This window comes from Amblyraja radiata, chromosome 22 (assembly GCF_010909765.2).
Source record: "Amblyraja radiata isolate CabotCenter1 chromosome 22, sAmbRad1.1.pri, whole genome shotgun sequence".
Taxonomy (NCBI): domain Eukaryota; kingdom Metazoa; phylum Chordata; class Chondrichthyes; order Rajiformes; family Rajidae; genus Amblyraja; species Amblyraja radiata.
In genome coordinates, this window is record NC_045977.1 from 36,687,537 (window position 1) to 36,714,650 (window position 27,114).

General features: G+C 45.6%; 1 protein-coding gene across 1 annotated transcript in view; it reads right to left on the bottom strand.

Moving 5' to 3' along the window:
* The window catches only part of tbl3 (transducin beta like 3), a 40,501-nt gene continuing 13,387 nt past the window's right edge, over positions 1 to 27,114 (bottom strand). The window contains exons 9-23 of the mRNA XM_033041054.1: positions 26,156 to 26,252; positions 24,041 to 24,249; positions 20,460 to 20,601; positions 18,006 to 18,064; positions 17,770 to 17,876; positions 16,842 to 16,989; positions 16,045 to 16,275; positions 14,740 to 14,810; positions 13,474 to 13,630; positions 12,222 to 12,280; positions 11,068 to 11,171; positions 4,288 to 4,359; positions 3,363 to 3,521; positions 2,202 to 2,292; positions 1 to 925 (exon numbers count right to left, since the gene is read on the bottom strand). Coding sequence (XP_032896945.1) covers positions 568 to 925; positions 2,202 to 2,292; positions 3,363 to 3,521; positions 4,288 to 4,359; positions 11,068 to 11,171; positions 12,222 to 12,280; positions 13,474 to 13,630; positions 14,740 to 14,810; positions 16,045 to 16,275; positions 16,842 to 16,989; positions 17,770 to 17,876; positions 18,006 to 18,064; positions 20,460 to 20,601; positions 24,041 to 24,249; positions 26,156 to 26,252 — 2,064 coding nt within the window. The 3' untranslated portion in view covers positions 1 to 567. The remainder of the gene's footprint in view (positions 926 to 2,201; positions 2,293 to 3,362; positions 3,522 to 4,287; positions 4,360 to 11,067; positions 11,172 to 12,221; positions 12,281 to 13,473; positions 13,631 to 14,739; positions 14,811 to 16,044; positions 16,276 to 16,841; positions 16,990 to 17,769; positions 17,877 to 18,005; positions 18,065 to 20,459; positions 20,602 to 24,040; positions 24,250 to 26,155; positions 26,253 to 27,114) is intronic.

Consider the following 27,114-nt stretch of genomic DNA (forward strand, 5'->3'; position numbering starts at 1 on the left):
AAAAATTAAATTGTCCTTTTTATTATCACTAATATTAAAATGAGCAGTTAGCGTTTATAGTGTGAAAACCAATGTTTTACGCAATGGTGTTCATCAAGATATCACCTTTAAAAAAGTGTTTAGCAAGATGGAAACTTTATTGTAAATTTGTGGTCTGAAAGTATAAAATTGGAATTGCCATTTTTAAAGCAACATCAGGGGTCATGGGGAGAAGGCAGGAGAATGGGGTTGAAGGGGAGAGTTAGATCAGCCATGATTGATTGCCAGAGTAGACTTGATGGGCTGAATGGCCTAATTCATACATATTCTGTTGTGCTGCTGCAAGAATTCCATTGTTCTTATCTGGGACTATTAGACAATGAAACATTATTGGCTCTTTAATTCTGCTCCCATCACTTCTGAACTTATTTTCCCCAGAGAGGAAAGGAACTCATGAATTATATGGTTTAAAACTCCCAATGCCTGGCATTAAGCATCAAAGTTAGGACTAATTGCAAATCAGTTCATATGCAGAGAGTTTACAGCACATCCTGAAGACTGCAGCCTTTCCGAAGCCTTGACAAAGCGTCATTTCATTTTGAGAGACTTTGATATATTTTTGATGCGAGGTTGGTTTGGTTTCACTTTTTCCACAATTGTCTTTTCCATCTGATCCCCAGCATCCTCGTCTTCCTCCGAGCCACTCGTATATTCTAACTGTGGCTCCAAATTCTCTTTGAAGAACTCCCCAGCTGCATGGAGACGCCTCTGTTTGTTGCAACTTCCTTCGTCTGATGCAATGGAGTCGCTATCGTAACCTTCACTTTCTTCAGACTCGCTGTCGTTGATTTTTTGGGTAATCATCGCACTTTTGTTCCAAGGAGCTGTTCTGTCCATTGGCGTTGATGGCTCTATCTCCATTTCTTCAGTCTGTAGGTCAGGATCACTAAACGAAAAGTAGACGGAAGTATGTAAAATGATGTGGGGTATAGATAGGGTACACACACCACCCACACACATACCACACCACACACATACCACACCACACACACACCACACCACACACACACCACACCACACACACACACACATTTCCCCAGGGTAGAAAAATCAAATAGTAGAGGGCATAGCTTTAGGTGAGAGGGGCAAGTTTTGAAGCAGATGTGGGGGGCACGAAACAGGCACACCCACACAGACAAACACCCACACAGACAGACCTACACCCACACAGACAGACAGACACCCAGACAGAGAGATATCCCACACAGACACACCCACACAGACAGACACACACCCACACAGACACAGACACCCAGACGGACACACCCACACAGACGGACACACCCACACAGACGGACACACCCACACAGACGGACAGACAGGGTGGAGAGTGCCTGGCACTACCAGGGTGGTGAGGCAGATACAACAGCAGCATTTAAGAGATTTGTGGACAGGCACACATATACGCAGAGATTGGAGGGATATGGATTATGTGCTGGCAGATAAGAGTTGGTCATGACATCATGTTTAGCATGGACATTGTGGGTCGAAGGGCCTGGGATGTGCTGCACTGTTCAATGTTTTAATAGCAAAACCAACTGGATTTGATCATTAAATCCCTCCAACTGGCGTAACAAATCAATGACAAAAAGATCTCTAATTAATGAACAGTACTTTGTTCAATAGTTATTGCTCTCTTGTCAATTGTTGCCTCCTATCTGTCTCCGCCTCTTCCTTTCTTTTTCTCGCCCCCCCCCCCAACCAGTCTGAAGAAGAGTCTCGACCCGAAACGTCGCCTATTCCTTCGCTCCATAGATGCTGCCTCACCCGCTGAGTTTCTCCAGCATTTTTGTCTACCTTCGAAATCATCTGGAGATTAGTTACAGTTGTCTTAATACCATAGCTACGCAGAAACCCTTTGAGAGAAGCTGGAGGTAATATGTGATCTAGGATATCAGGCCTTTGTCTTGGACACAAAGCATTGTATTCACATTTCTGCACTGTTTATATTCCCAACTCCCTGGATTACCATCACTCTGAAGTCAAATAGTTCCAAATATTGAAATTATGAGTAATCATAAACGAGTAGTAATTCAAACCATATCAATAACTTTGTTTTGAAATTAATACAGCAGCGATTAAATTTACAATGTATGGCAGATCCGAGCCAAGTGCAAACACTCCCATGACACTCTTTTCAGTCATGTGTAGTCTGTACATACCTGGATTTACCAGTCAGTCTCATATTCTGCCACATATAATCCAAAAACATCGAAGCCTGCAACAATCTGTTGATTCTCTGGAAGTGCCGCTCTGTAGGTATTCAGTGAAAGGAAATTCAGCTTCAGAGGATAGAAATTGCAGTTCAACGTAATCAGTCTGCCTAAAACTGACATGGTGACACAGTGGCGCAGCGGTAGAACTGCTGCCTTACAGCACCAGAGCACCGGGTTCGAACCCGACTACGAGTGCTGTCTACGCGGAGTTTGCATGTCCTCCCTGTGACCACGTGGGTTTTCTCCGGGTGCTCCCCTTTCCTCCCACACTCCAAAGACAGGTTTATATGTTAATTGTCCCTCGTGTGTTTGGGGGGGGGGGGGGGGGGGGGGGGAGGTATGATTTGCTGGTCGGTGCAGATCGGTGGGCCGAAGGGCCCTTTTCTGTGCTATATCTCTAAAGTCTAAGGTAAAGTCTAAACTGATGGAAAAGAATAAACATGAGATTTAATGATGCAAGCCAGCTGGGCTGTGTAGGCTCTGGGCTTTTGGGAATACTGGACGTGTATTGACCAGCGCCGAGAAAAGAAAAAAAAAATCAGGCATTAGCGGCCTGTGCCGTTCGATCACGCCGGAGGCCGTGACCCCTGATGGCCCGGCAAAACGGATAATCCAGAAAGTCTCTGGAACCAAGGGTGCCAGCAAACCGATGGTGGACCTGTAATCTGCTTTGAACCTGGCCTCATTAACCTACATATTACTTTTGACAACACATTCCAAATATCTTATATAATAACATTGTAGGAAGTCATTCAATGCGGCAAGGCATTCAAAGCGCAAGCCGGAATTAAAACACAATGGTTAGCAACAACATGGCAAATTCTCTCCCGCGATCCCTGCTGCAATGATTTGCATGAGCTTTAATATATTCCTGGAATCCACCCGTTGGGTTCAATGACTTGAAGGAAATGGTAAGGAATGGGGGAAGTGCAGGAAAAGATTGGACTAATTAGATATTTTATGACCATTGTAACTCTTCATATCAGTAACACTGAACAGTACTGATAGCTACGCGCAAAGAGACCTTATTAATATCAAACTATGCTACATCAAAGGATCTTATTAATATCAAACTATGCTACATCAAAGGGCCAACAGCTTCATTACCAGAATAGGGGATTAGTCCTTCCAGAGCAGCTTTCACACCACCGTACTGAAGAAGATGGTCAGGAGATTCGTTTCTCAGGAGGATCTGGATGACATGTTGAGCCTCGTGACAGTTTCTAGAGTTGGTGTTCCACACCATGCTGAACTTTAATATCGACTCTAAGGAAAATAAATGCACTTGTCAAGTTTAAGATGCTTTTTGGTTCAGATTAGTTTAGAGATACAGTGCGGAAACAGGCCCTTCAGCCCACCAAGTCCGTGCCGACCGGTGATCCCCGCACACTTACACTATCCTACACACACACACACACACTAGAGACTATTTACAATTATACCAAACATATTAACCTGCAAACCTGTATGTCTTTGTAGTGGGGGAGGAAAACAGAGATCCCGGGTAAAACCAACGCAGGTCACGGGGAGAACGTACAAACTCCGTAGTCAGGATCGAACTGGGTGCCTGGTGCTGTAATGGCCCTGTCCCACTTAGGGCATTTTCTAGGCAACTACAGGCGACTAGTTTGTCGCCACATGTTCGCCGGGAGTAGTCTCCTCAGGCGCGCAAAAAGTCGTAGCGTCTTTCTGGTTGTCGCTAAACTTTCAACACATTGAAACATTTTCGGAGACAGTGGGTTTGATGCCAATGAGCGTAGTTGACGTAGGTGCTGGCGTAGGTTGTTCGGCGACCTGCTACGAATATGACAGCCGCCGGCAGTTTCCTAAAAAAAATCTCCGTGGGACAGGCCCATAAGGCACCAACTCCACCGCTGCCCCGCCTTTTATTTATTTGTTTGTCGATTTGGTTTGAATGTTAAGAGTTTTAAAAAACTAGCCACGATCCAATTAAATGGTGGGACAGGCTTGAAGGGGTTCGGTGACCTACCCCTGCTCCTATTTTCTTGGGGGTTGTGAGGGAACCACATACCTTTTTGATCTTGTCGCAATTTGAGTATTATTGATTCCAGTTTTTCCTGCCCATTACAATCGCCGAGAAGAGCTGTGAGAAAAGGAATTAGGAATGATTATTTCAAATAAAGATATGTTATGTGTAGGTGCAAACAATTTTATTATTTTATTTTTCAATTACTGGCGGTTGTTTGGTAACAGCTACATTTATTTCACAATTTTTTTATAAGAACAGTTATATTTAGTTTAGTTTAGAGATACGTTCACACTGGTTCTTTGGTATCTCACTTTCAAATCCACTCCCGACACAAGGTGGGGGGGGGGGGGGGGGGCAATGGTACAGTGCCCAATTAACCTACAAACCCACGCGTCTTTGGGATGTTGGAGGAAACCGGAGCACCAGGAGGAAACCCACGTGGTGACAGGGAGAACGAACAAACTCCACACAGACAGCACCCAAGGTCAGGATTAAACCTGGTCTCTGGCGCAGTGAGGCAGCAGCTCCACCAGCTGCGTTGCCATACCGCCCAAAGATTATTAATGATTAGGCATTTCAGTTGAATGGCCTTGTAGATCCCTTAGACCTTGCAATCCTACCGAAAATCATCAGTTCTGATACCGTCTCCTTGGACAAGCACCCGCAGTCAGAATCGAACCGGGGTCTCTGGCGCTGCAAGGCAGCAACTCTACTGCTGCGCCACTGTGCCACACACTTAATTCATTGATTTAATTTATTGGAACAATGCAAACTTCAAGCACGTAATATCAAAACATTTTTCTTCCCCCAACAATGAACATTCTCATTCTATGGGGATGAGTCAGTGTAGAATGGAACAATGATAGTAAAGTACCTCAAGGAAACAAGCACATAAATGAGAGGCCAGTAAAGTCCAAGTGGTCCATTGTCAGGCTTCCTGGAATGCCACAAAATGTTTCCTCGTGCAGCACTCCCACAGACGTACAATTGCCAGGGAGGGACAAGAACTCAGAAACTGACAATTCTATAACCCATAAGGGGATTGCTAACATAACTGAAGTAATCCGTGACCAATGCATACAAGGAGTGCTTCCGACCCACCTTCCCCATTTCCCAGAATACAAGGAGACAGCAATGCAAATTACATACGCATTATACAATTACATGCAGTGACAACTCCGTCAGCAGCAATGTTACATAGAAATTAGGTACAGGAGGAAGCTATTCGGCCCTTCGAGCCAGCACCGCCATTCATTGTGATCATGGCTGATCGTCCCCAATCAATAACCCGTGCCTGCCTTCTCCCCATATCCCTTGATTCCACCAGGCCCTAGAGCTCTATCTAACTCTCTCTTAAATCCATCCAGTGATTTGGCCTCCACTGCCCTCTGTGGCAGGGAATTCCACAAATTCACAACTCTCTGGGTGAAAAAGTTTTTTCTCACCTCGGTCTTAAATGGCCTCCCCTTTATTCTAAGACTGTGGCCCCTGGTTCTCGACTCGCCCAACATTGGGAACATTTTTCCTGCATCTAGCTTGTCCAGTCCTTTTATAATTGTATACGTTTCAATAAGAATGCCCCTCATCCTTCTAAACTCCAGTGAATACAAATCCTAGTCTTTTCAATCTTTCCTCATATGACAGTCCCACCATCCATCCCATGGATCAATCTCGTGAACCTACGCTGCACTGCCTCAATCACAAGGATGTCCTTCCACAAATTAGGAGACCAAAACTGTACACAATACTCCTGACGTGGTCTTACCAGAGCCCTATACATAACCCGGCAGAAGAACCTTTCTACTCCTATACTGAAATCCTCTTGTTATGAAGGCCAACATTCCATTAGCTTTCTTCACTGTTGAATACATTTGTGCCGTTACCTTATCCAACTGAGCAGGCAACTGAACCATCCTATCAACAACTGAAGAGAGCGATCCTGAGTTACTATCTACCTCATTGGAGACACTCAGACTATCTTTGATTGGACTTTACTACTTTGCACTAAACATTATTCCCATTATCATGTACCTGTACTGTGTGGATGGCTCGATTGTAATCATGCATAATCTTTCCGCTGACTGGATAGCACGCAACAAAAGCTTTTCACTGTACCTCGGTACACGTGACAATAAACTAAACATTTACACAAATCATGTCTCTTCAACCATATCGGTAGAAACTGCAGATGCTGGTTTAAACCAAAGATAGACACAAAAAGTTGGGGCAACTCAGTGGGTCAGACAGCATCTTTGGAGAAAAGGAATGGGTGACATTTCGGGGTGAGACTCAAGTCTGGCGAAGTGCCTCGACCCAAAACGTCACCTATTCCTTTACTCCAAAGATGCTATTTGACCCGCTGAGTCTTTTCAACCAGTGGTATATGTACCCCAAAACTCCCCAATCCTTAGTGGGGTTCTAGCTCCTCAATATGTGCCAGGCTGTGGGAAGGGTGGTGAGGGAGCGGTGAGGGTGGGAGTTCACCCCTCAGTCTCCCGGGCTCCAAGAGAGGGAATGAGAGACAGGGAGAAGGAATCACAGATAATTTAATGGAACATCGAGGCGAGAGAGAGCAAAACTGAATGAAAGATTGTTGGAAGCACACCAATTGGGGAAGGAAGAAAACAAGGGAGTTCCTCTCTCCACAGAAGCTGCCGGACCAGATGTATGTTTGCACCTTCCAGTTTTTATTTGGTGTTAACACTTTAACTCCCATTCCCACACTGACCTTTCTGTCCTGGGCCTCCTCCACTGTCAGAGTGAGGTCCAACGCAAATTGGAGGAACACCACCTCATATTTCGTTTGGGCAGCCTCCAGCCAACCCAGCGGTATAAATATGATATATTTACAACAAGAGATAGATAGATTCTTGATCAGTACCGGTGTCAAAGGTTATGGGGAGCAGGCAGGAGAATGGGGTTAGGAGGGAGATTTTCCCTGGATTGGACAGGCTGGATGCAGGAAAAATATTCCCCGTTTGGGGGAGTCCAGAACCAGGGGTCATGGTTTAAGAATAAGGAGTAAGCCATTTAGGACTGAGATAAGGAAAAACGTTTTCACCCAGAGAATTGTGAATTCTCTGCCACAGAAGGCAGTGGACACCAATTCACTGGATATTTTCAAGAGAGGTAGATATAGCTCTGAGGGCTAATGGGATCAAGGAATATGGGGAGAAAGCAGGAACGCGGTACTGATTTAGGATAATCAACCATGATCATATTGAATGGCGGTGCTGGCTCGAAGGGCTGAATGGCCTAGTCCTGCACCTATTTTCTATGTTTCTAATACGTGTTCCTTCCAACTAGGTGGCATCCACCAGCAATCTTCTTGACTCATGTTTCCTCTCTGTTACGTGTCAGTGAAATAACAATGCCCGTCCCCATCACTTGAACACTAATAATAATAATACATTTTATTTATGGGCGCCTTTCAAGAGTCTCAAGGACACCTTACAAAATTTAGTAACAGAATAAAAAACATGTAAGCAGAATGAAACAAAACAAAAAATAACGACAAAAATAAATAAATAGATAATAAAGACATCAACAATACACAATTCAAAGACACAATCCAAAGAGAGAGCAGCGGTAGCTAATTGCACCAGCGTTCACTCTCCCTTCCGGCAGCCATCTTGGAAACGGAACAAATTAAGAATAATTTAACATAGAAACATCCCCCCACAATGGTCACCATTATGAGGGAAGGCACAATGTCCAGTCCCCAACCCCAGTTCACCCATAGTCGGGCCTATTGAGGCCTCCACAGTTGCCTCTACGGAGGCCCGATGTTCCAGGCCGTTCTCACCGGGTGATGTTGGTCCGGCGTCGGGAGAGTCCTCTCAGCGGCTTGGGACACCTGGAACGGCCGCTTCCTTACCGGAGACCGCGGCTTCCGAAGCCGATAAGGCCGCGACGGTTGGAGCTCCACCACTGGCGATCTCATCGAGAGATCCCAGGCTCCCGATGTTGAAATCAGTGCTGCCGCCCGCAGCTGGTCGCTCCACAGACCCGCAGCTCCATGATGTTTTCCTCGGTGGTCTCAGCTCACCGGAGCTCCAGCGAGACGATCCAGCGCGGCGACCCAGGCAAGGCATCGCCCGCTCCGCTCCGCGATAGCGCTCCAGCGCTGTGCCGCCACCGAAGCCGAAGGTGCTGGGCGGTCCCCGACAGGAAACGCCACTCCAGGCCTGCTGGTAGGCCGCAAGGACGGGTCGAAACTGCAGCCCGGAGAAAAGCTGCCTCTCCGACCAGGTAGGGACCTAGAAAGTAGTTTCCCCCTCCCCCCCCCCCCCTCCCCCCACATAAAAAAGTCTAGACCTCCTAAGACAAAATACAAAACTCACTAAAAATTAAAGAAAAGAGTGGAAAAAATGGACAGCTGCTAGCTAGGCAGCCCTGCCCCAAGATGGCGCCCCCTCTCGACCCCGCAGAAGTCACTGGCCCCGTCCCTCCCATCTACCTCCACAGATGTCCTGCCCCCTCCCCCCACACTGAGTGTGAGCTGATCACCTTCTCCTCACCACTACCACCCACCAAGGTCACGCTGGGGCAGTTTCCAATTTGACCGCAGCATCCCAAAGACATGCTAGTTTGTAGGTTTAGTTTAGTTTAGAAATGCAGCGCGGACCCACCGAGTCCGTAGAGACCCTCGATCCCCGGGTTGGGACAATGTGGTGGTGGTGGCCCGTCGGTAAATAGGATGGCGGGTTGTACAGTCTCAATTCTGGTGAGTTCTGACATGGCTCACGAGTCTGAGTAGAGAAGAGGGCTGCACAAAAACCTGTGCGTGAGTGAGTTTAAGGTGGAGAAGCTGTCTGACCCTCTCGGCCGCAGAAGTCAGAATCCAGCGGTATGAAATGTCATCATGGCTGGAGACTTCTTGGCTGCAGTGGATGGCCACGTCGTCTCTAGTGCTCTGACTAGCCCTTCACATTCCACAGTGCGTCGCTGCATTGCCTCTCCAGCCATTGGTTCATAAAGATCTCGTCCATCTAGTTCGCCAAAGCAGACTCCCCATGAAGGATGAGCACATCCTACAGGTTGAACTGGACTACATGGCACCAGTTGCAAGGCTACGCCTTGACCTGACAGTATATGCACATACACAGACATATACATACATACATATATAATCAACATAAAAACATAAAACATCCAACCACATTAGGACCAGCGCCTCCTGCTGTGATGGAAGGCACAAAAGTTCAGTCAATTCTCCTCGTTCTGCGGTCCCGTGGTCGGGGCCCTGAAACCCTCCGCAGTCACCGCTACAGACGGCTCGATGTACAGGCCCCCTCGCCGGGACGGTGGAAACTCTGATGTCGGGACGGATCAGAAGAGCCGGAATTCCCGAGTCGGCCGCTTCCCACCGGTGACCGCGGCTTCATGATGAACCACAGGCCACGCGGTCGGGGCACCTCTTCTGGCAAATCCTCGGCAAAGGTCGCTGGTAGCTATGCAAAGGTCGCAGGCAGCTCCGCGGTGTTAAAGTCCGTGCAGCGCCCGCGGCGAGAAGCTCCACGATGTTAGGGCAGGCCCCCGTGGTCGGAGCCCCAACATCAGTGATCCTCGGCGAAACATACATAGAAACATAGAAATTAGGTGCAGGAGTAGGCCATTCGGCCCTTCGAGCCTGCACCGCCATTCAATATGATCATGGCTGATCATCCAACTCAGTATCCCGTACCTGCCTTCTCTCCATACCCTCTTATCCCCTTAGCCACAAGGGCCACATCTAACTCCCTCTTAAATATAGCCAATGAACTGGCCTCGACTACCCTCTGTGGCAGGGAGTTCCAGAGATTCACCACTCTCTGTGTGAAAAAAGTTCTTCTCATCTCGGTTTTAAAGGATTTCCCCCTTATCCTTAAGCTGTGACCCCTTGTCCTGGACTTCCCCAACATCGGGAGCAATCTTCCTGCATCTAGCCTGTCCAACCCCTTAAGAATTTTGTAAGTTTCTATAAGATCCCCTCTCAATCTCCTAAATTCTAGAGAGTATAAACCAAGTCTATCCAGTCTTTCTTCATAAGACAGTCCTGACATCCCAGAAGGACCGCAGCTCCGCGATTGAAGGCCACGCCATGCTTGTTGGTGAAGCTCTGGGCCAGTCAGCGATCGGAAAGGCCGCGCCAATTCAGTTGATTGGCCACGAGGGCGGCGAAAATTGCAACACGGAGAAAAATTGTATTTCCGCCGAGGTAAGTGACTGGTTACAGTTTCCCGATTCCCCCCAGCGCCCCCGGCGCAAAACACACCGAGGGACTCTGATGCACACATGGGACACATTAAAAATAACAAAGTGGAAAGAAACACACGAGCTGCTGGCGGGGGTCTGCCGCGCTCGGTGCCATCTTGGGATCCCTCATCTTGGGACAATTTCCACATACCAAGTATACAAACCCAAGCCAATTAACTTACAAAGCTGTACGTCTTTGGAGTGTGGGAGGAAACCGAAGATCTGGGAGAAAACCCACGCGGTCATGGGGGGAAGGTACAAACTCCGTACAGACAGCACCCGTAGCCAGGGTTGAACCCGGGTCTCAGGCGCTGCGAGCACTGCAAGGCATCAACTCTACCGCTGCGCCACCGTGCCGTTCCCTAATTGGCCTCGGTAAATTGCGTAGGAATTGGATGTGAAAGCCGGATAACATAGAACCAGTGTGAACGAGTGATCGATGGTCGCTGTTAACACGGTGGGCCGAAGGGCCTGTTTCCATTATGTATTTTTCCAATCCATTCCGAGGGTTATTCATTCCAATTATTTCTTTACTGAGTACATTTACATTAATTAAGCAAAAATAGAAGAAGACATTATATTTACCTTTAATCACGGAGAGTACTGTTTGGGGATGGTCCAAAGAGATGGCCAATCCCAAAGCTTTCAAGTATTTCTTCTCATGCAATAAATTAGATAATTCTTGTCGCCTGGCAGGGAAATATTCATTTTAATGTGAAAAATCAAATGCAGCTCTGACAAGAGCAGCCAAACTTACTGTAGTAGTAAGATAATTAAATAAAATAGAAACTCATACTCAAATTGTGCAACAACATTTAAGGGATCACCCCGTACATGTTTGTCATTGTAGAGTCATACGGCACGGAAACAGGCCCTTCGGCCCACTTGTCAATGCTGACCAAGATGCCCTATCTTTGCTAACACCAATAATTACACAAAACATCAGGAGTTAGTGCTTTCATCTTTGCTGCTTCCTACCATTTCCAGTAGTCATGCAAACTTGTTTACATTTCATACAAATGCATTATATTTTGTTTGCTTGTGGACAGAAGAATAGTTGAACAGACTTCTGTTGCAATTTTTCCCCTCAGTCAAGGGGCGGTATTGATGTTAAAAGTTTAATAAGGCACCTCACGTGTGACATCAACAGTGCATCCTTCCCTTGTTTGAGGAGAGAAAAAAAAGAGGGACGTGGGCAGGTGAGACTAGTGTAGATGGGGCATCTTGGTGGGCATGAACAAGTTGGGCCGAAGGGCCTGTTCCCATGCTGTTTGACTCTATGACCAACATAAGCACCGTATGTAGGATTTTTAATAACATCACAACTTGTGCCAATCTCTAATTCTATAGACTCTGTGAATCTTAGCTTGTTCAAAGGAAGTGGTTTCGTTAACGAAATCGGTGGAGGGCTTAGTGAATGCCTTGTCTCTCCCATGTTTCCTCTCTACATGCCCACTTTTCTTTTTGTCTTTTATTACTATATACCCTATTGTCTTTAACCATGTTCCCCCTTTGACATTTAATAACACTCCCTGCCAGAAAAATCAGATACCCTTCGCGAGTTCTTTCTTCACCCACCCAACATCTCTGCAACATTACACATATTTTATCACAAGATTTCAGAGTCCCCAACCTTGCTTCAGAAACCTGAACTCCGCTTCGCTCTCCACCATTGCTGCCCTGGATTTCTCTTTTTTGGTTATTCAATCAAAAATTGTTATAAAAAAAAAAAATCTTACTTCAAAATTTGCTCTTCCTGTTTGGCCTGCTCTTCTGCAAGCTCCATCTCGGTGACATCCTGAAACGCACAAAAGAAAACGCATAAAACTTATCCCAACATGATTTATTTTTTTAACGAAGCCTGAGTACAAAAAGATTCAATTCTAAAAGTGTAAAAAAGAACTGCAGATGCTGGTTAAAATCGAATGTAGGCACAAAATGCTGGAGAAGCTCAGCGGTGAGGCAGCATCTATGGCAGGGGTGGGGAACCTTTTCATGGAGGAAGGCTGCATTAAGTTAGCTGTAATCTAATAAGGCCGCATCCAAGAAACTTCAATTAGATATACTTCAAAATGTACATTATTTTGTTAAAATAGCCCTCATGACTTACTAATGTTTTAATTGTGGCCGTCAGTCGGGGAGGATTATTTCGTTGAATCTTCTTTTACTCTTTGGTATTTTAAATACGTTCATTTTAAGAATAAAATAAAAATAATAACAGATGAACAAAAACATATTCATAATAATAAAAAGATTTGTTCTACAAAATTTGGATTCATTCAAAAGGCCGCACTTAATGGCTTAGAAGGCCGCAGGTTCCCCACCCCTAATCTATGGAGAGAAGAAACAGGCCCTCCAGCCCAACCCATCCACACTGGCCAACATGTATCAGCTACACCAGTCCCACCTGCCAGCATTTGGTCCATGTATCCATTTGGTACATGGCTCTACGGATAACATGGGTTACTCTGCTTCCAGAGATGCCACTAAAGGAGGACCCAGATGATTCACGTCAGTCGGTCATGCAGCAAGCGACACAACACAGAGGGAAATAGATGAGTAAACACTAATGGATAGTGGAACTGGGGAAAGCGCTTTCCATTCCTGGCATCCAGTGCAGGGATTATGCATTTGAAAAAAGGCACAAAGTGCTGGAGTAACTCGGCAGGTCCGGCAGCGTGAATGAAGGGCATGTCTCAGCGAGGCTTCGGGTCGGGATCATTCTTCAGACACCGTCGATCCGCGTCCTCCAGAGATGCTGCCTGACCAGCTGTGTTACTCCAGCACTTTGTGTTCAATAGAAGAGCGTGTCTCAATGTAGTGTCAGGGACGAAAAAGCTACAAAGCAGAAATCTCTCCCCCGACCAGAGAATGACGGCAGGAAAAGGAGCGTCTAAATCAGACGAAGAATAGAATTGTTAAAAAGACAGAGCTTAGTTCAGTGTAAAAGCCGATAAAGCAGAATTCTAGTCGTGATTTAATTCATCTTACCTTCCAGATAATAATGCATGAATCTCCTGATCCAGTGACAACCAAGTCATCTTTCTTGTCAGAATGCAAACCCCACACCTTATTCTCATGGGCATCTATTGTTTTTACACATTCGTTCGTTTTAATGGTCCAGAGCTTCAGGAGACCATCAGACCCGCTGTGGATAACATAAAACAAACGGAACAAAGGACATTTCTGTTATAGTTTCGAGATAAGGAGTGGAAACAGCTCTCCATGCTGCCCGCCGATTAGCCGTTCACATGAACTCAATGTCATCCCACTCTCGGATCCACTCCCAACACGAGTGGCAATTTACAGAGGCCAATTAACGTACGGCCCGCAGGTCTTTCGGAGTGTGGGAGGAAACAGGAGCACGCGGAGAAAACGCACACGATCACAGGGAGAATGCAAACTCCACACAGACAGCACCCAAGTTCAGGATTGAACCTGGGTCTCTGGCGCTGTCAGGCAGCAGCTCTACCACCTGAGCACAAATCTTTGAGTACAAAGGGCCCCCCTCCCCAGGGAACGAGGATGAAGAGGTTCAGACGTGGAGAGGGAAGACAGTTCACGGGACGACCGGTTGGAGGCGAAGGCTGCAACCGGCTTTTGCAGCCCACCGAGCCCGGCCGACCAGCGATCCCCGCACGCTAACACTATCCTACACACGCTCAGGACAACCTACAATTTTACCGAAGCCAATTAACCTGCAAACCCGAACATCTGTGGAGCGTGGGAGGAAACTAGAGCTCCCGGAGAAATCCCACGCAGGTCGTGGGGGAGAACGCACAAACTGCGTACAGATAGCACCCGTAGTCAGGATCGAACCCGGCTCGATGGCGCTGTGAGACAGCAACTCGACAGAGTTGCTGCCTTGCAGCGGATGCAGCGCCGGAGAACCGGGTTCGATCCCGACTACGGGTGCTGTCTGCACGGAGTTTGTACGTTCTCCCCGTGACCTGCGTGGGCTTTCTCCGAGATTTTCGGTTTCCACCCACACTCCAAAGACGTACAGGTTTGTAGGTTAACTGGCTTGGTAAATGTTAAAATCGTCCCTTGTGGGATAGGATATTATGTGCGGACCCGGTGGCCGAAAGGGCCTGTTTCCACGCTGTATCTCTAAACTAAATAGTAGGCAACACATTTCCAGCATCTTTTTTGAGAGATTAGTAGAGCTTTGTCCCTGTTCCAGCCTTAGTTTTAGAAATGCTAAGTGGTTTTTTTTGTAAATAGAATAGTTGAGACCCACTTCGTATAAAACTGTACCTGGTCAACAGCTGAGTTCCACGGCTGACGAAAATTATTTTCAGTACCGATGCATCGTGGCCTTCAAACGTCTGAGAATAAAAACAGTTGGTTGAATGAATCTGGAAATTAAGCTGAAACTATAACCTCACAGTAAATGGGGTCTTTGTTACGCGATAGCAAGAAAAACATGAATTTGTTGATTATTAACTGCAGCGACGTTTGTGGTAACCCCTTCACCTTGATTTGACACGGCTTCCCAGAGAGGCAACAATTCAATAGCGATTTCTCTAATGTGGTGGACTGCACTCGGATCTCACGGTGTAATGCCCTTGACAGTGGAGAAACCAAATGCAGATAAATTCTTGCAAATACATCATGTGTGCCTTTATTGATTTGTATCTAAACCCACCTCTTGGTAAATCCACTGGTTTCACAGAGATATCCAGTAGACTGAAGCCCATAAAGTTAAATCAGCTAGACAATATCGAATAACATCCTTCGTGACCAGCACAACCAAAGCCTCCAGTTCCTGTCTTAGATTTGAAATGGTGTTGAGGAATCTACGCTACCTGATTATTATGGTATGGTACTTTATTTCTCACATGTTCCGAGGCACAGTGAAATTCAGTTTTGTATAAAGTTCAGCACAAGTGTCACTATACATAAGCACTTAGACACATACCAGATACCAGGGGCCACAGAGCAATGAGTAGGCCATTTAGGACTGAGATGAGGAAAAACTTTTTTCTACCCAGAAAGTTGTGAATCTGTGGAATATTCTGCCACAGAAGGTAGTGGAGGCCAATTCACTGGATGTTTTCAAGAGAGAATTAGATATAGCTGTTAGGCCTAAGGGAATCAAGGGATATGGGGGGGAAAAGCAGGAACGGGGTACTGATTTTGGATGATCAGCCATGATCATAATGAATGACGGTGCTGGCCCGAAGGACCTAATCCTGCACCTATTTTCTATGTTTCTATATTAGATTAGCATCTAATATAGAAACATAGAAAATAGGTGCAGGAGTAGGCCATTCGGCCCTTCGGCCCAGCATCGTCATTCAATCTGATCATGGCTGATCATCCAAAATCGGTACCCCGTTCCTGCTTTTCCCCCCATATATTAGATTAGCATCTAATATAGTACAAGGGTGTAGCAGTAGTACACTGAGTCAGTATACAGAGTCGCCAGTCTGGCACCATTTTCAAGTCCCAGTTGTTGTGAGTGGCATTGGAAATAAGGAGACCCAGTTGTATTTATCCTCCACCTCCCTCCCACATACAAGGTAACAGCCCCATTTGACATCATATTACATTTTCTACCTTTAAACAGTTGAAGTCCTGAAGCCCCCACAGTTTGACGGTGCCGTCTGCTGACGAGGTGCCAAGGATTTGGTCCACAGGGGAAAACTGGACGCACCAAATCCCACGTTTGTGGCCTCGGAATACTCCCAGGAGTGAGAAGTTGGAACGAGACCAGAGCTTTGCGGTCCTGTCCTGCGAGCCCGTTGCTATCAGCTTGTCGTTCGGAGAAACAACCACGCTGTTTATGTCCTAAGAATGAAGAAATAGGATGCGTTAAATAAAACAGATTTCACAACTAATGAATAGTTTCATTTCCAATGCAGTAGCAGTTCTTAATAATTTTACATTCATTTCTGTCGTCCTTAGACACTGCTGTAAATTGCAATATACCCGAGAGTTGGAAGCAAACTAAAAGGCAGAGATAAATACAGTTTAGTTTATTGTCACGTGTGCCGAGGTACAGCAAAAAGTTTCTATTGCGTGCTAACCAGTCAAAGAATAAATAATGCACGACAAAAAAGTCTGGTTAGAGGCGATTTTGAGGAGGGCTAAGAAATGAAAAGTTCTTAGCAGTTCAGAGAGTGAACCTCCCCTCCCACCCACCACTCTTCCATTTTCCTCTTTGGCGCTTCAGTTAAGCACGGCTGTTCACCGTTTTTCCAGAGGTGCTGCCTAACCCGCCGAGTTACTCCAGCACTTTATGTCCATCTTCGATATAAATCAGCACCTGCAGTTCCTTCCTGCACAGTTAAACACAACTGTTCGCTGTTGCTTTGGCACTGATTACATAAAGACTAGAATCTGCCATTGCTTACTTTGTCGTGAGCCTTCTCGGTCAAAGCAGCATGAAGGGCTTCAGGCTCCGCGGTTTGCTCCTCGCTCTGAGCTGCTGGGGGTTTTGTGACGTTCCACAGCTTTACGGTGCAATCCTGGCTTCCACTCACGATGAAATTCGTTTTCAATCTGTAATTAGTAAAATAATTGGGAGAGAGAATGAGCACAAGTTTTCACACGGTGTGTTCAATCGTGGTTGTGATGTTCAGGTAATGAGCACATCATCAGTAGGAGGCGTCAACAATCATTTTTCCAATATCCACATAACGCACAATAAATAAATTTACGGGGCGGCACAGCGGTAGAGTTGCCTGGGTTTGATCCTGACTACGGGTGCTGTCTGTACGGAGTTTGTACGTTCTCCCTGTGACCGCATGGGTTTTCTCCTGTTGCTCCGGTTTCCTCCCACACTCCAGAGACGTACAGGTTTGTAGGTTAATTGGCTTATGTAAAAATTGTCCTTAGTGTGTAGGATCAAACTAGTGTGTGCGTGGTCGCTGGTCGATGCGAACTCAGTGACCTGAAGGGCCCGTTTCCTCGCTGTAACTCTAAACTAAACGAATAGAATTTTACTTCTGGCCACAAAAGGAGCACAGGTTGTCAAAAACATAATCAAACAAGCAAGCATTACAAATTTTTAAATGAAACCATTTTCGTATTGTCTTTTTTTCTGGCACAAAGTGCTGGAGTAACTCAGCGGGACCGGCAGCAACCCTGGAGGACCCTATCCGATCACATGCTGCCTGACCCGCTGAGTTACTCCAGCACTTTATGTCTTTTCTGGCAAACCAGCATCTGTTATATGCTGTTTCGACATCGTGTTTTCTCATTTCACTTCAAAGCATCTAACAAATTGTGTAGAAGGGATATGTTCAAAGGTTCAATTAAAAATGTTGACACCATACATACCGTGAGCAAGAAATAACGCCAACAGAGTGAGCATGTCCTAACCCCTGTGCCACACATTTCACCTTGCCCGTCTCCTTATTCATTCTCCAGACTCGAATAGTTTTGTCCTGAAACGGGGGGGAAACACTTACAAATTCAAAGACTGATTTTGTGGCATTTATTGTACAATAAAACTGGATAATGACCTGTTGAGCCGTTACTATTTTATCAAAGTACTTTAAGAAAATAAATTGTACCTTAGAACAGCTGGCAAATCTGGTCGCTTTTTCAAAAACATCCAGAGCTAATACAGTGTCTACAAAACAAAATTAAAAAGCTTTCTATCACCCACAGTATGGATTCAGCAGAACGCACTTACTACCTTATGATATATGTCATTCAGCCCATCACGTACATGGCAGCTCCGAGCAGAGCAAATCCCAACAAGCTCAAGAGAGTTAGACTTAGCTCTTAGGGTGAAGGGAATCAAGGCATATGGGGAAAACACCGGACCGGGGGTACTGATTTTGGATGAATGGCCCACTCCTGCACCTATTTTCCATGTTCTATGTTAAGCTCCTTATGTCCTTACAATTCTTTCACTTATTCCAGCCGTGTGTTCATCCCACTTAGTTATTTCTGCATGTACTGCACAAGGCTATTAATGACCGCAAACCTTGCTACTCTTTTTACACATGTAGCTACAACCCATTTTTGTGTTCTTTGCTGGCTCTCTTTCATGTTTTAGAAATACTTCCTTAAACAAAAGAGATGGCATTTGGCCAACTGATCCTTGTGATGGAACATAAGTGAGAGATGCATTACCAGTAAAAAAAAAAGCATTCACAAGATACTCAGGAATGTAGGATTCAGAACTGAACTCTAATGGTACAATGCGCCATCTGCAGTACACTCATGAGCATTACAAGCAAACAAAAAGTCAGCAATCACCGACCGATACATGTGTAGGAAGGAACTGCAGATGCTGGTTTAAACTGAAGATAGACACAAAAAGCAGGAGTAACTCAGCGGGTCAAAGAACATCTCTGGAGAAAAGGAATAGGTGACGTTTCGGGTCGAGACCCTTCTTCACCGATACATGTTGTCTGTTGTGGGCAAGTTGGGTCGAAGTGCCTGTTTCTATGCTGTGTAACTCCATGACTGCACAAATATTTCTAAATTACATTCCTCAATTGATAGTTTTAATTACTTGAAAGATTCTTTGTGATTTTATTTTTTGTTTTAATTTTGTAGTGGTCTTTGTTTTTTTTTTAATTTAAAGAGGGCTCATATTAACTAGTTTCCCTAAAGTAATTTCTCTAGTCTGCAGAGTGGCGTTTAATTAGAAAAGTGGAGACAGCAATCGATTTTTTTAAACACCGAGTGACTCACTGTCTCTTCCCCCCACCGCTCCGAAGACCAATTTACTATTAACTGTCTGATACGTTAGTCAAATTACTGATTTGGCTATTACCCGAGCTCACGCAAAATGGCTGGCAGGCTGAAACTGTGACAGATTTTTCCAATTGTGATTACTAATCATGCCTGCCTCATTGATTTGAGCAGACTGCCAAACCAAGTGTGTAGTTTTATAGGGTCTAAGGAATAGGGGTAGAATTAGGCCATTCGGCCCATCAAGTTTACTTCACCATTCAATCATGGCTGAACTATCTCTCCCTCCTAACCCCAGTCTCCTGCCTTCTCTCCCTCTGACACCCGTATTAATCAAGAATCTATCTATCTCTGCCGTAAAAATATCCACTGACTTGTGGCCTCCACAGCCTTCTGTGGCAAAGAATCCCACAGATTCACCACCCTCTGATTAAAGAAATTTCTCCACATCTCCTTCTCAAGGCTATGACCTCTACTCCAAGACTCTCCCACTAGTGGAAACATCCTCTCCATATCCACTCTATCCAAGCCTTTCACTGTTCTGTATGTTTTAATTAGGTCCCCCCTCATACTTCTAAACTCCAGCGAATGCAGGCTCGGTGCCGACAAACGCTCATCATAGGTTATTCGACTAATTCCCGGGTTCATTCGTGTACACCTCCTCCTCTCCAGACCCTCTCCAGTGCTAGAGTCCGGACCCTCTCCACAGCCAGCACATCCTTCCTCAGGTAACAAATACAAGAAATAACTGAAAAATAAAAGTTCTTGGGCATCTCCGTCCATACAAGGGCGGCACAGTTGTGCAACTGGTAGAGTTGCTGCCACATAGCATGAGAGACCTGGGGTTCGATCCCGTCCTCAGCTGCTGTCTGTGTGGAGTTTGCACATACTTCCTGTGGGTTTCCTCCGGGTGCTCTGGTTTCTGCCCACATCACATAGATGTGCAGGTTTGCAGTTTAATTAGCCCTCTGTAAATTGTTCCCAATGTGTTGCGAGTGGATGAGAAAGTGGGATAACACAGAACTAGTGCGAACGGGTGACTGATGGTTCGCATAGCCAGAATGTTTCAGCATAGTTTCAGCATGCCAGCCATTTTGTGTGAGCTCAGGTAATAGCCAAAGCAGTCATTTGATGGCCAGAAAGTTGCATCTTTCAATCAATAAATACGAGTAATTCACTTTATCTAAATACAAGCCCAATAAATCCTGCACATTAGACTTAACACATTTTTGCTAAAATGGCGAAACCAACATTTTCCGATAACATTCTACTTTGGGGGGGGGGGGGGAAAAACCATATTCTCCATTCTCTCCACTTACCTGAGTGCCCATATAGGACTTGACAATTTAATGTTGCCAGCTCAAAGACTTTCAGCTGTGGACTGTTTGTAGCTACCACAATGTGTGTGTCAGAAAGCCCCAGGAATTTTACGTCCAGCACCTCATCGTTATAACCAACAAACTAAAAAATGAACGCATTAAAACATAGTCAACATTTTAAAGCGTTCAGAAATTGAACAATGTTTAGACTGTTGCATACATTTAAATACCAGAACAATGCCTGTCCCATTGTTAGTAAGACATTTAAACAACCTCTTTACCTTCATATAATAATGTCTAATATGAAGGAACTTGTCTGGAACAGTCACTGCTCATAAGAACTAGAGCTGATTTCGTTTAGTTTAGAGATATAGCGCGGAAACAGATACTTCGGCCCACTGGGTCTGCACCGACCAGCCATCTTGGCGTATATATACACTATCGTACACACACTAGGGGCAATTTTTACATTTACCAAGACAATTAACCTACATACCAGTACGTCTTTAGAGTGTGGGGTGAAGTCGAAGATCTCAGAGAAAAACTGCGCAGGTCATGGGGTAAACATACAGGCTCCGTACAGACAACACCCGTAGTCGGGATCGAACCCGGGACTCCGGCGCTGCATTCGCTGTAAGGCAGCAACGCTACCGCCGCGCCACCGTGTCGCCCAAAGTGCGTGGACTTTGGAAATTGTGGCAAAACATGACGCCTCTTGCACGCGGGCTCAGTAGATTATTTCTGTACACTTGTTATTTGGGGATCGCGGGGCGTGGAAATACTCCAATGGACTGTTTGCAAGATAAACAATTTCACTGTGCTAGCACTTTGCACAGATTATTGTACGGGTTAAACGATAATTTCAGCTAAAATGTAAAATGGAGTTATCAGCCAGATTTGCAGCACTGCATTCCAGACCATTCGAAACTAAGATGTTTCCCAGACAAGTGGGAGATGTTTTCCGCACCTGTTCATGCCTGGGAACTTACAATGTCTTAGAAAGTGTTGAGCAAAACACAACAGCAATAGTTAGGTGGACCACCTGCCCCGCCACCCCCTTGCTGCTAGTAGTGCAGAAACGTTGTAGAGAATGGGGGGGCTTATGACTGGCTCGAGGAGGGGGCAGTGGCACGGTCTGCTTGGACCGTGTCGTGAACGGTGCCAGGTGATGAAGAACAGGAACACCCTGTGGCGGGCTCTGCTGTGTACGCGGGCTCTGCGAGTGCGTACAGGGATATGAGAGTGTCTGTGCCTTACCTGGTAGTGTAATAAAATACCTTGTTATTCAAACCCTGCTGTCTGAATCCGACCATTTATCGAACACAACACGAGCGACAATCAGAGCACCATTGAACCATTGAAGAAATCAATGGCTTATAACACTAACCTCCTATAGCTGCATCAATAGTCAAAGGGGGTTGCATTTTCCTCACCCTCTCTGTACCTCTAATAAAGGACTAATCTTTTTGCTCACCTGAAAGTCCTTTACTTTCTAAATTTTCTTAAAAATTGCAATGGGCTTAAAGATGATCAATCGCTACAGCTACGTTTTTAATGCTCCTGAAAAGAATGGTCTTACAGCGCCAGTGGTCCCGGTTCTATCCTGACTATGGGTGCTATTTGTGTGTCTCCGTGTGACCGTGTGGGTTTTCTCCGGGTGATCCGCTTTCCTCCCACACTCTAAAGATGTGAGAGTTTGTAGGTTAATTGGCTTCAGTAAAAAATATTGTGACTTGTCCCTAGTGTCTAGAATGGTACTAGTGTACGGGGTAATAGTAGGTCGGCGTGGACTTGGTAGTCTATAGTTATCTATCTTTGGCATAAACCAGCTTCTGCAGTTCCTTCCTGCACATAAGCCTCGACTTCACCTCCATAATCATTACAAACATCACATCTACTATCACACTATCATCAATAATTTGCAATCGCGAATGTCACACACTAGCAAATTTTAAAATCCTGCTATTGTCTTTGACATAACATGGATAGAAAAGGTCTGAAGAAGGGTCTTAACCAGAAACGTCACCCATTCCTTCTCTCCAGAGATGCTGCCTGTCCCGCTGAGTTACTCCAGCTTTTTGTGTCTATCTTAGGAAAGGCTTAGAGGGATATGGGCCCAACGCAGGTAAGTTGGACTAGTGTAGATGGGGCAATGGTAGGCATAGGCAAGTTGGGCCGAAGGACCTGGCTTCATGCTGTGCGACTTCCTTGCGAGGGCTCTATAACACTGTTGCATCCACCAACGTACTCCACACCGCTAAAGAATCTCCCTCTTTCCCAACATCCACAAAGCTAACCAGGGAGTATTCCCCGTCACATCGGCAGCCAAATCTGTCATGCCGATTTACAGATGAGGAAACAACTTACAAAATATAATCTAAATGCTACATGGAGCAACACCTAAACTACTTACAAATATCAAATATCATCATGTACATGATGTTATTGCAGTTGAACAGCAATTAAACATTCCCCTTCCATCCCCATTCCTTCCTCTAGCTGCACAATTCGCAACTGTTCAATCCTTCTGTCACACCACTTCCGTCTTTTCATCTCAGGCCTTTGTCTGACCATCTGCCTATCAAACCCTCCCCTCACCTGTATCCACCTATTACCTGCCATGTTTTGTTCCCTGCCCCCCCCACCCCCGCCACCACCTCTCTTTCACCAGCCCCCCATTATGTCACCAATCCACGTTCCCCAGAGATACTACCTGACCTGACAAGTTATCCCAGCACTTGTTTCTACAATGAAACCTATGTGCTGTGATAGTCATAAAATCATACAGCATGGAAACAGGCCCTTCGGTCCAACTTGCCCATGCCAACCATCTACCATGGATAACATGTACCTACACAAATGTCTTTTAAAGTTGTTAATGTGCCTGCCTCAACTACCTCCATAGTAACATAGAAACATAGAAAATAGGAGTAGGCCATTCGGCCCTTCGAGCCTGAATCGCCATTCAATATAATCATGGCTGATCATCCAACTCAGTATCCTATACCTGCCTTCTCTCCATACCCCCTGATACCTTTAGCCACAAGGGCCACATCTAACTCCCTCTTAAATATAGCCAATGAACTGGCCTCAACTACCTTCTGTGGCAGAGAATTCCAGAGATTCACCACTCTCTGTGTGAAAATTTTTTTTCTCATGTAGGTCCTAAAAGATTTCCCCCTTATCCTTAAACTGTGACCCCTTGTTCCCGACTTCCCCAACATCGGGAACAATCTTTCAGCATCTAGCCTGTCCAACCCCTTAAGAATTTTGCAAGTTTCTATAAGATCCCCCCTCAATCTTCTAATTTCTACCGAGTACAAGCCGAGTCTATCCAGTCTTTCTTCATATGAAAGTCCTGACATCCCAGGAATCAGTCTGGTGAACCTTCTCTGTACTCCCTCTATGGCAAGAATGTCTTTCCTCAGATTAGGAGAACACTGGCAGCTCATTCCATACATACCCACCACCCTATCCATGCACCTACCCAAAAGTATTTTAAATGTTGTTATTCATGATATTAATATTTCAGATGCAATTTTATAATGCCCTTGGGAAGTCATTCTTTAAACTTTACTCACCTGGCGCTCAAGTTTCAGAGTACACAGGTCATAGATGAGGATATTATGTTCGGCTGTGACAGTGGTTAACTTCCTTGTTGCCGGGACAAGCATGCAGTGAGTCAGCGTCTGCTCATCTGCGTTATCTTCCACTTCCTCTCTCGGTTTACCAGGCACACGCTGAGAATATATGCACTTTCCAGAACGAGCTTCCCAAATTCGAAGGATCCCTAGCAAAAAAATGAATAATAATTGAACCAGCGGACTAGAATTGAAAAGTTAATACAAGATTAAGATCTTTCTGGAAAAAAACTCATGTATTCATATAACAGGGAGAAGGAGTTTAGGGTGGGGGGGGTAGTTAAAACACAACAGGTGCGAGGGCTGGGGTCAAAGAGGGGCAGAGAGGTAAAGGATGACTTAGGGGAGGTAACATGGGGGGAGATGATGGGGACTGAGAGAGGAGGGGTTGGGGTGGTGAGAGGGAGTGTAAATTCATAACTTCTAGGAGCAGAATTAGGCTATTTGGCCCATCAAGTCTACTCCACCATTCACTCAGGGTTGATCTATCTTTCCCTCTCAACTACATTCTCCTGCCTTTGCCCCATAACCCCTGACACCCACACTAATCAACTAAAGTTGTGGGGTTAGGAGAAATAGAGCGGTTTGAGAGGGGGAAGGGCAGTAGGACCCAGTGGTGCCGTTACTGAGGTTCCCTGGAGGGGGGGTGGTGAGGCAGTAGCTCCTCGAACCAAAACATCACCTATCCATGTTCTCCAGAGTTGCTGCCTGTCCCGCTGAGTTAGTCCAGCACTTTGTGTAGTAACCATCTACAATGCTTTGTTTCTATCTCATGTATGTGCAGGGTTTGGAAGATGAGCAGATGAAGTTACAAAAATAAATCAAAATCTGCCGTAACATTTTAAGAAATGTTATTATTGAACATCTAATTAATATTTTTTTTTAATTGAGTCGTACTTAATACAGGTACAATACCAAAGGGAGTATTCAGATGAATAAACAACCTCTCATAAAATAGACTGGTTTCATGCAAAGTGGTATTAGGAAGTGGGCAGCAAAGTGGTAAAGTTGTTTGGCTGAAGGAGGGTGGATATTAGTTTAGTTTTGTTTAGAGATACAGCACGGAAATCGGCCCTTTGGCCTACACCAACCAGCGATCCCCGCACATTATCCCACACACGAGGGGCAATTTTACATTTACACCAAGCCAATTAACCTACAAACCTGTACGTCTTTGATGTGTGGGAGGAAACCGAAGATCTCGGAGATAACCCACGTGGTCACGGGGGAGAACGTACAAACTCCATACAGACAGCACCCGGAAACGGGATAGAACCCGGGACTCCGGCGCTGCGAGGCAGCAACTCTACCACTGCACCACCATGCAGCCCTGTGCATGTGTACCTTAAGTCACTGAAAACACAGCCATGAACATAAGTGTACGGCAGGGAGATCAGATGGGGTTGCAGAGCAGGTACTTGTAAAAGTGTGTAAGAAGGAACTGCAGATGCTGGTAAATACTGAAGATAGACACAAAGTAACTCAGCGGGTCAAGTGTAGGGACCCGAAGAAGGGTTCCTACCCAAAACCTCACCCATCCCTTCTTCTTCTTGCGAATGAAACATAAACCAAAGGAATAGTTCGATCTCAAGCCTGGGTGTTGAGCAGCTAGGTTGTTGTCTCTGCGTCAATGTCTGCCAGGCCCTGAGCTCCATTTGGTGGGTGGTAGAGCGGGCACCCAGAGATGACATGGTTGGCCCATCCCTTTTCTCCAGAGATGCTGCCTGACCCGCAGTTACTCCAGCACTTTGCGTCTATCGTCGGAAGTTTAAAAGGATAGATAGCAGGGCACATTCAAGTATGAGAATTTTTCATTCCAACAATTTGGGAATAATAGAGAACCACAAGAATAAAATATGGGTGCAGCACAGGGCACAAGCAACAGGACTTTGGATGAGTTGAAGTTTATGGGAGTTTGACCAGAACGATACTGCAATAATTAGAGATCACAAAGTGGTATAAATGAAGGGTTCCTACATATCCGCTGCATCGAAGGTGCAGACTGGTGACAATATGATCGCTTTATAACTACTTCAGCCTACACACGTTACTTACCTTTGCTGCCCGCTGTGATAAAATGTTGTCCTTTGCTCATCACCCCCAAGGGAGTGAAATCCTCATCTTCTGGGAGCAACATTACCGCTTCCACAGTCTGACAGAAATCAACAAAGAAGTTACAATATTACTCTTACTAACTAAATTACATGGCTCATGTGCAGGAAGGAACTGCAGATGCTGCTTTAGACACAAAATGCTGGAGTAACTCAGTGGGACAGGCAGCACCTCTGGAGAGAAGGAATGGGTGACGTTTCGGGTCGAGACCCCCTTCCTTCTCTCCAGAGATGCTGCCTGTCCCCGCTGAGTTACTCCAGGATTTTGTGTCTCTCTTCAACTTAAATTACATGCCTGTTCTTTTGTACTGAGGTTTCTATTTTGCGGCAGATCATGGACATTCTTTGCATCAGAGACCATTCAGCCCACTAGGCCCATGCTGCCTCAAAAAAGGAGAATGTTTACACTGTTCCCACTGTAGGTCGTTGCATCAAATGCCTATCCAGATACTTATTTTTAGTTTTAGAGATACAGCGTGGAAACAGGCCCTTCAGCCCACACCGACCAGCGATCCCCTCACATTAACACTATCCTACACTAGGGACGTTTTTTACATTTATACCAAGTCAATTAACCTACAAACCCGTACGTCTTTGGAGTGTGGGAGGAAACCGATGTTCTCGGAGAAAACCCACACGGGTTAGGGGGAGAATGTACAAACTCTGAACAGATAAGCACCCGCAGTCAGGCTCGAACCTGGGTCTCTGCGCTGTAAGGCAGCAACTCTACCGCCGTGCCACTGTGCATGGTCAAACATGCACAATCTTGAGGGGCCATATAGCCTCCACTTATGTCTGGGAAATAGGAAAATACGCGATAAAACCGTGAATCTACGGCTGGTTGCTTCAGGCAAACTGGACAAATAGGCCATCTAATGGATAAAGAAAGCAATTACACCATCT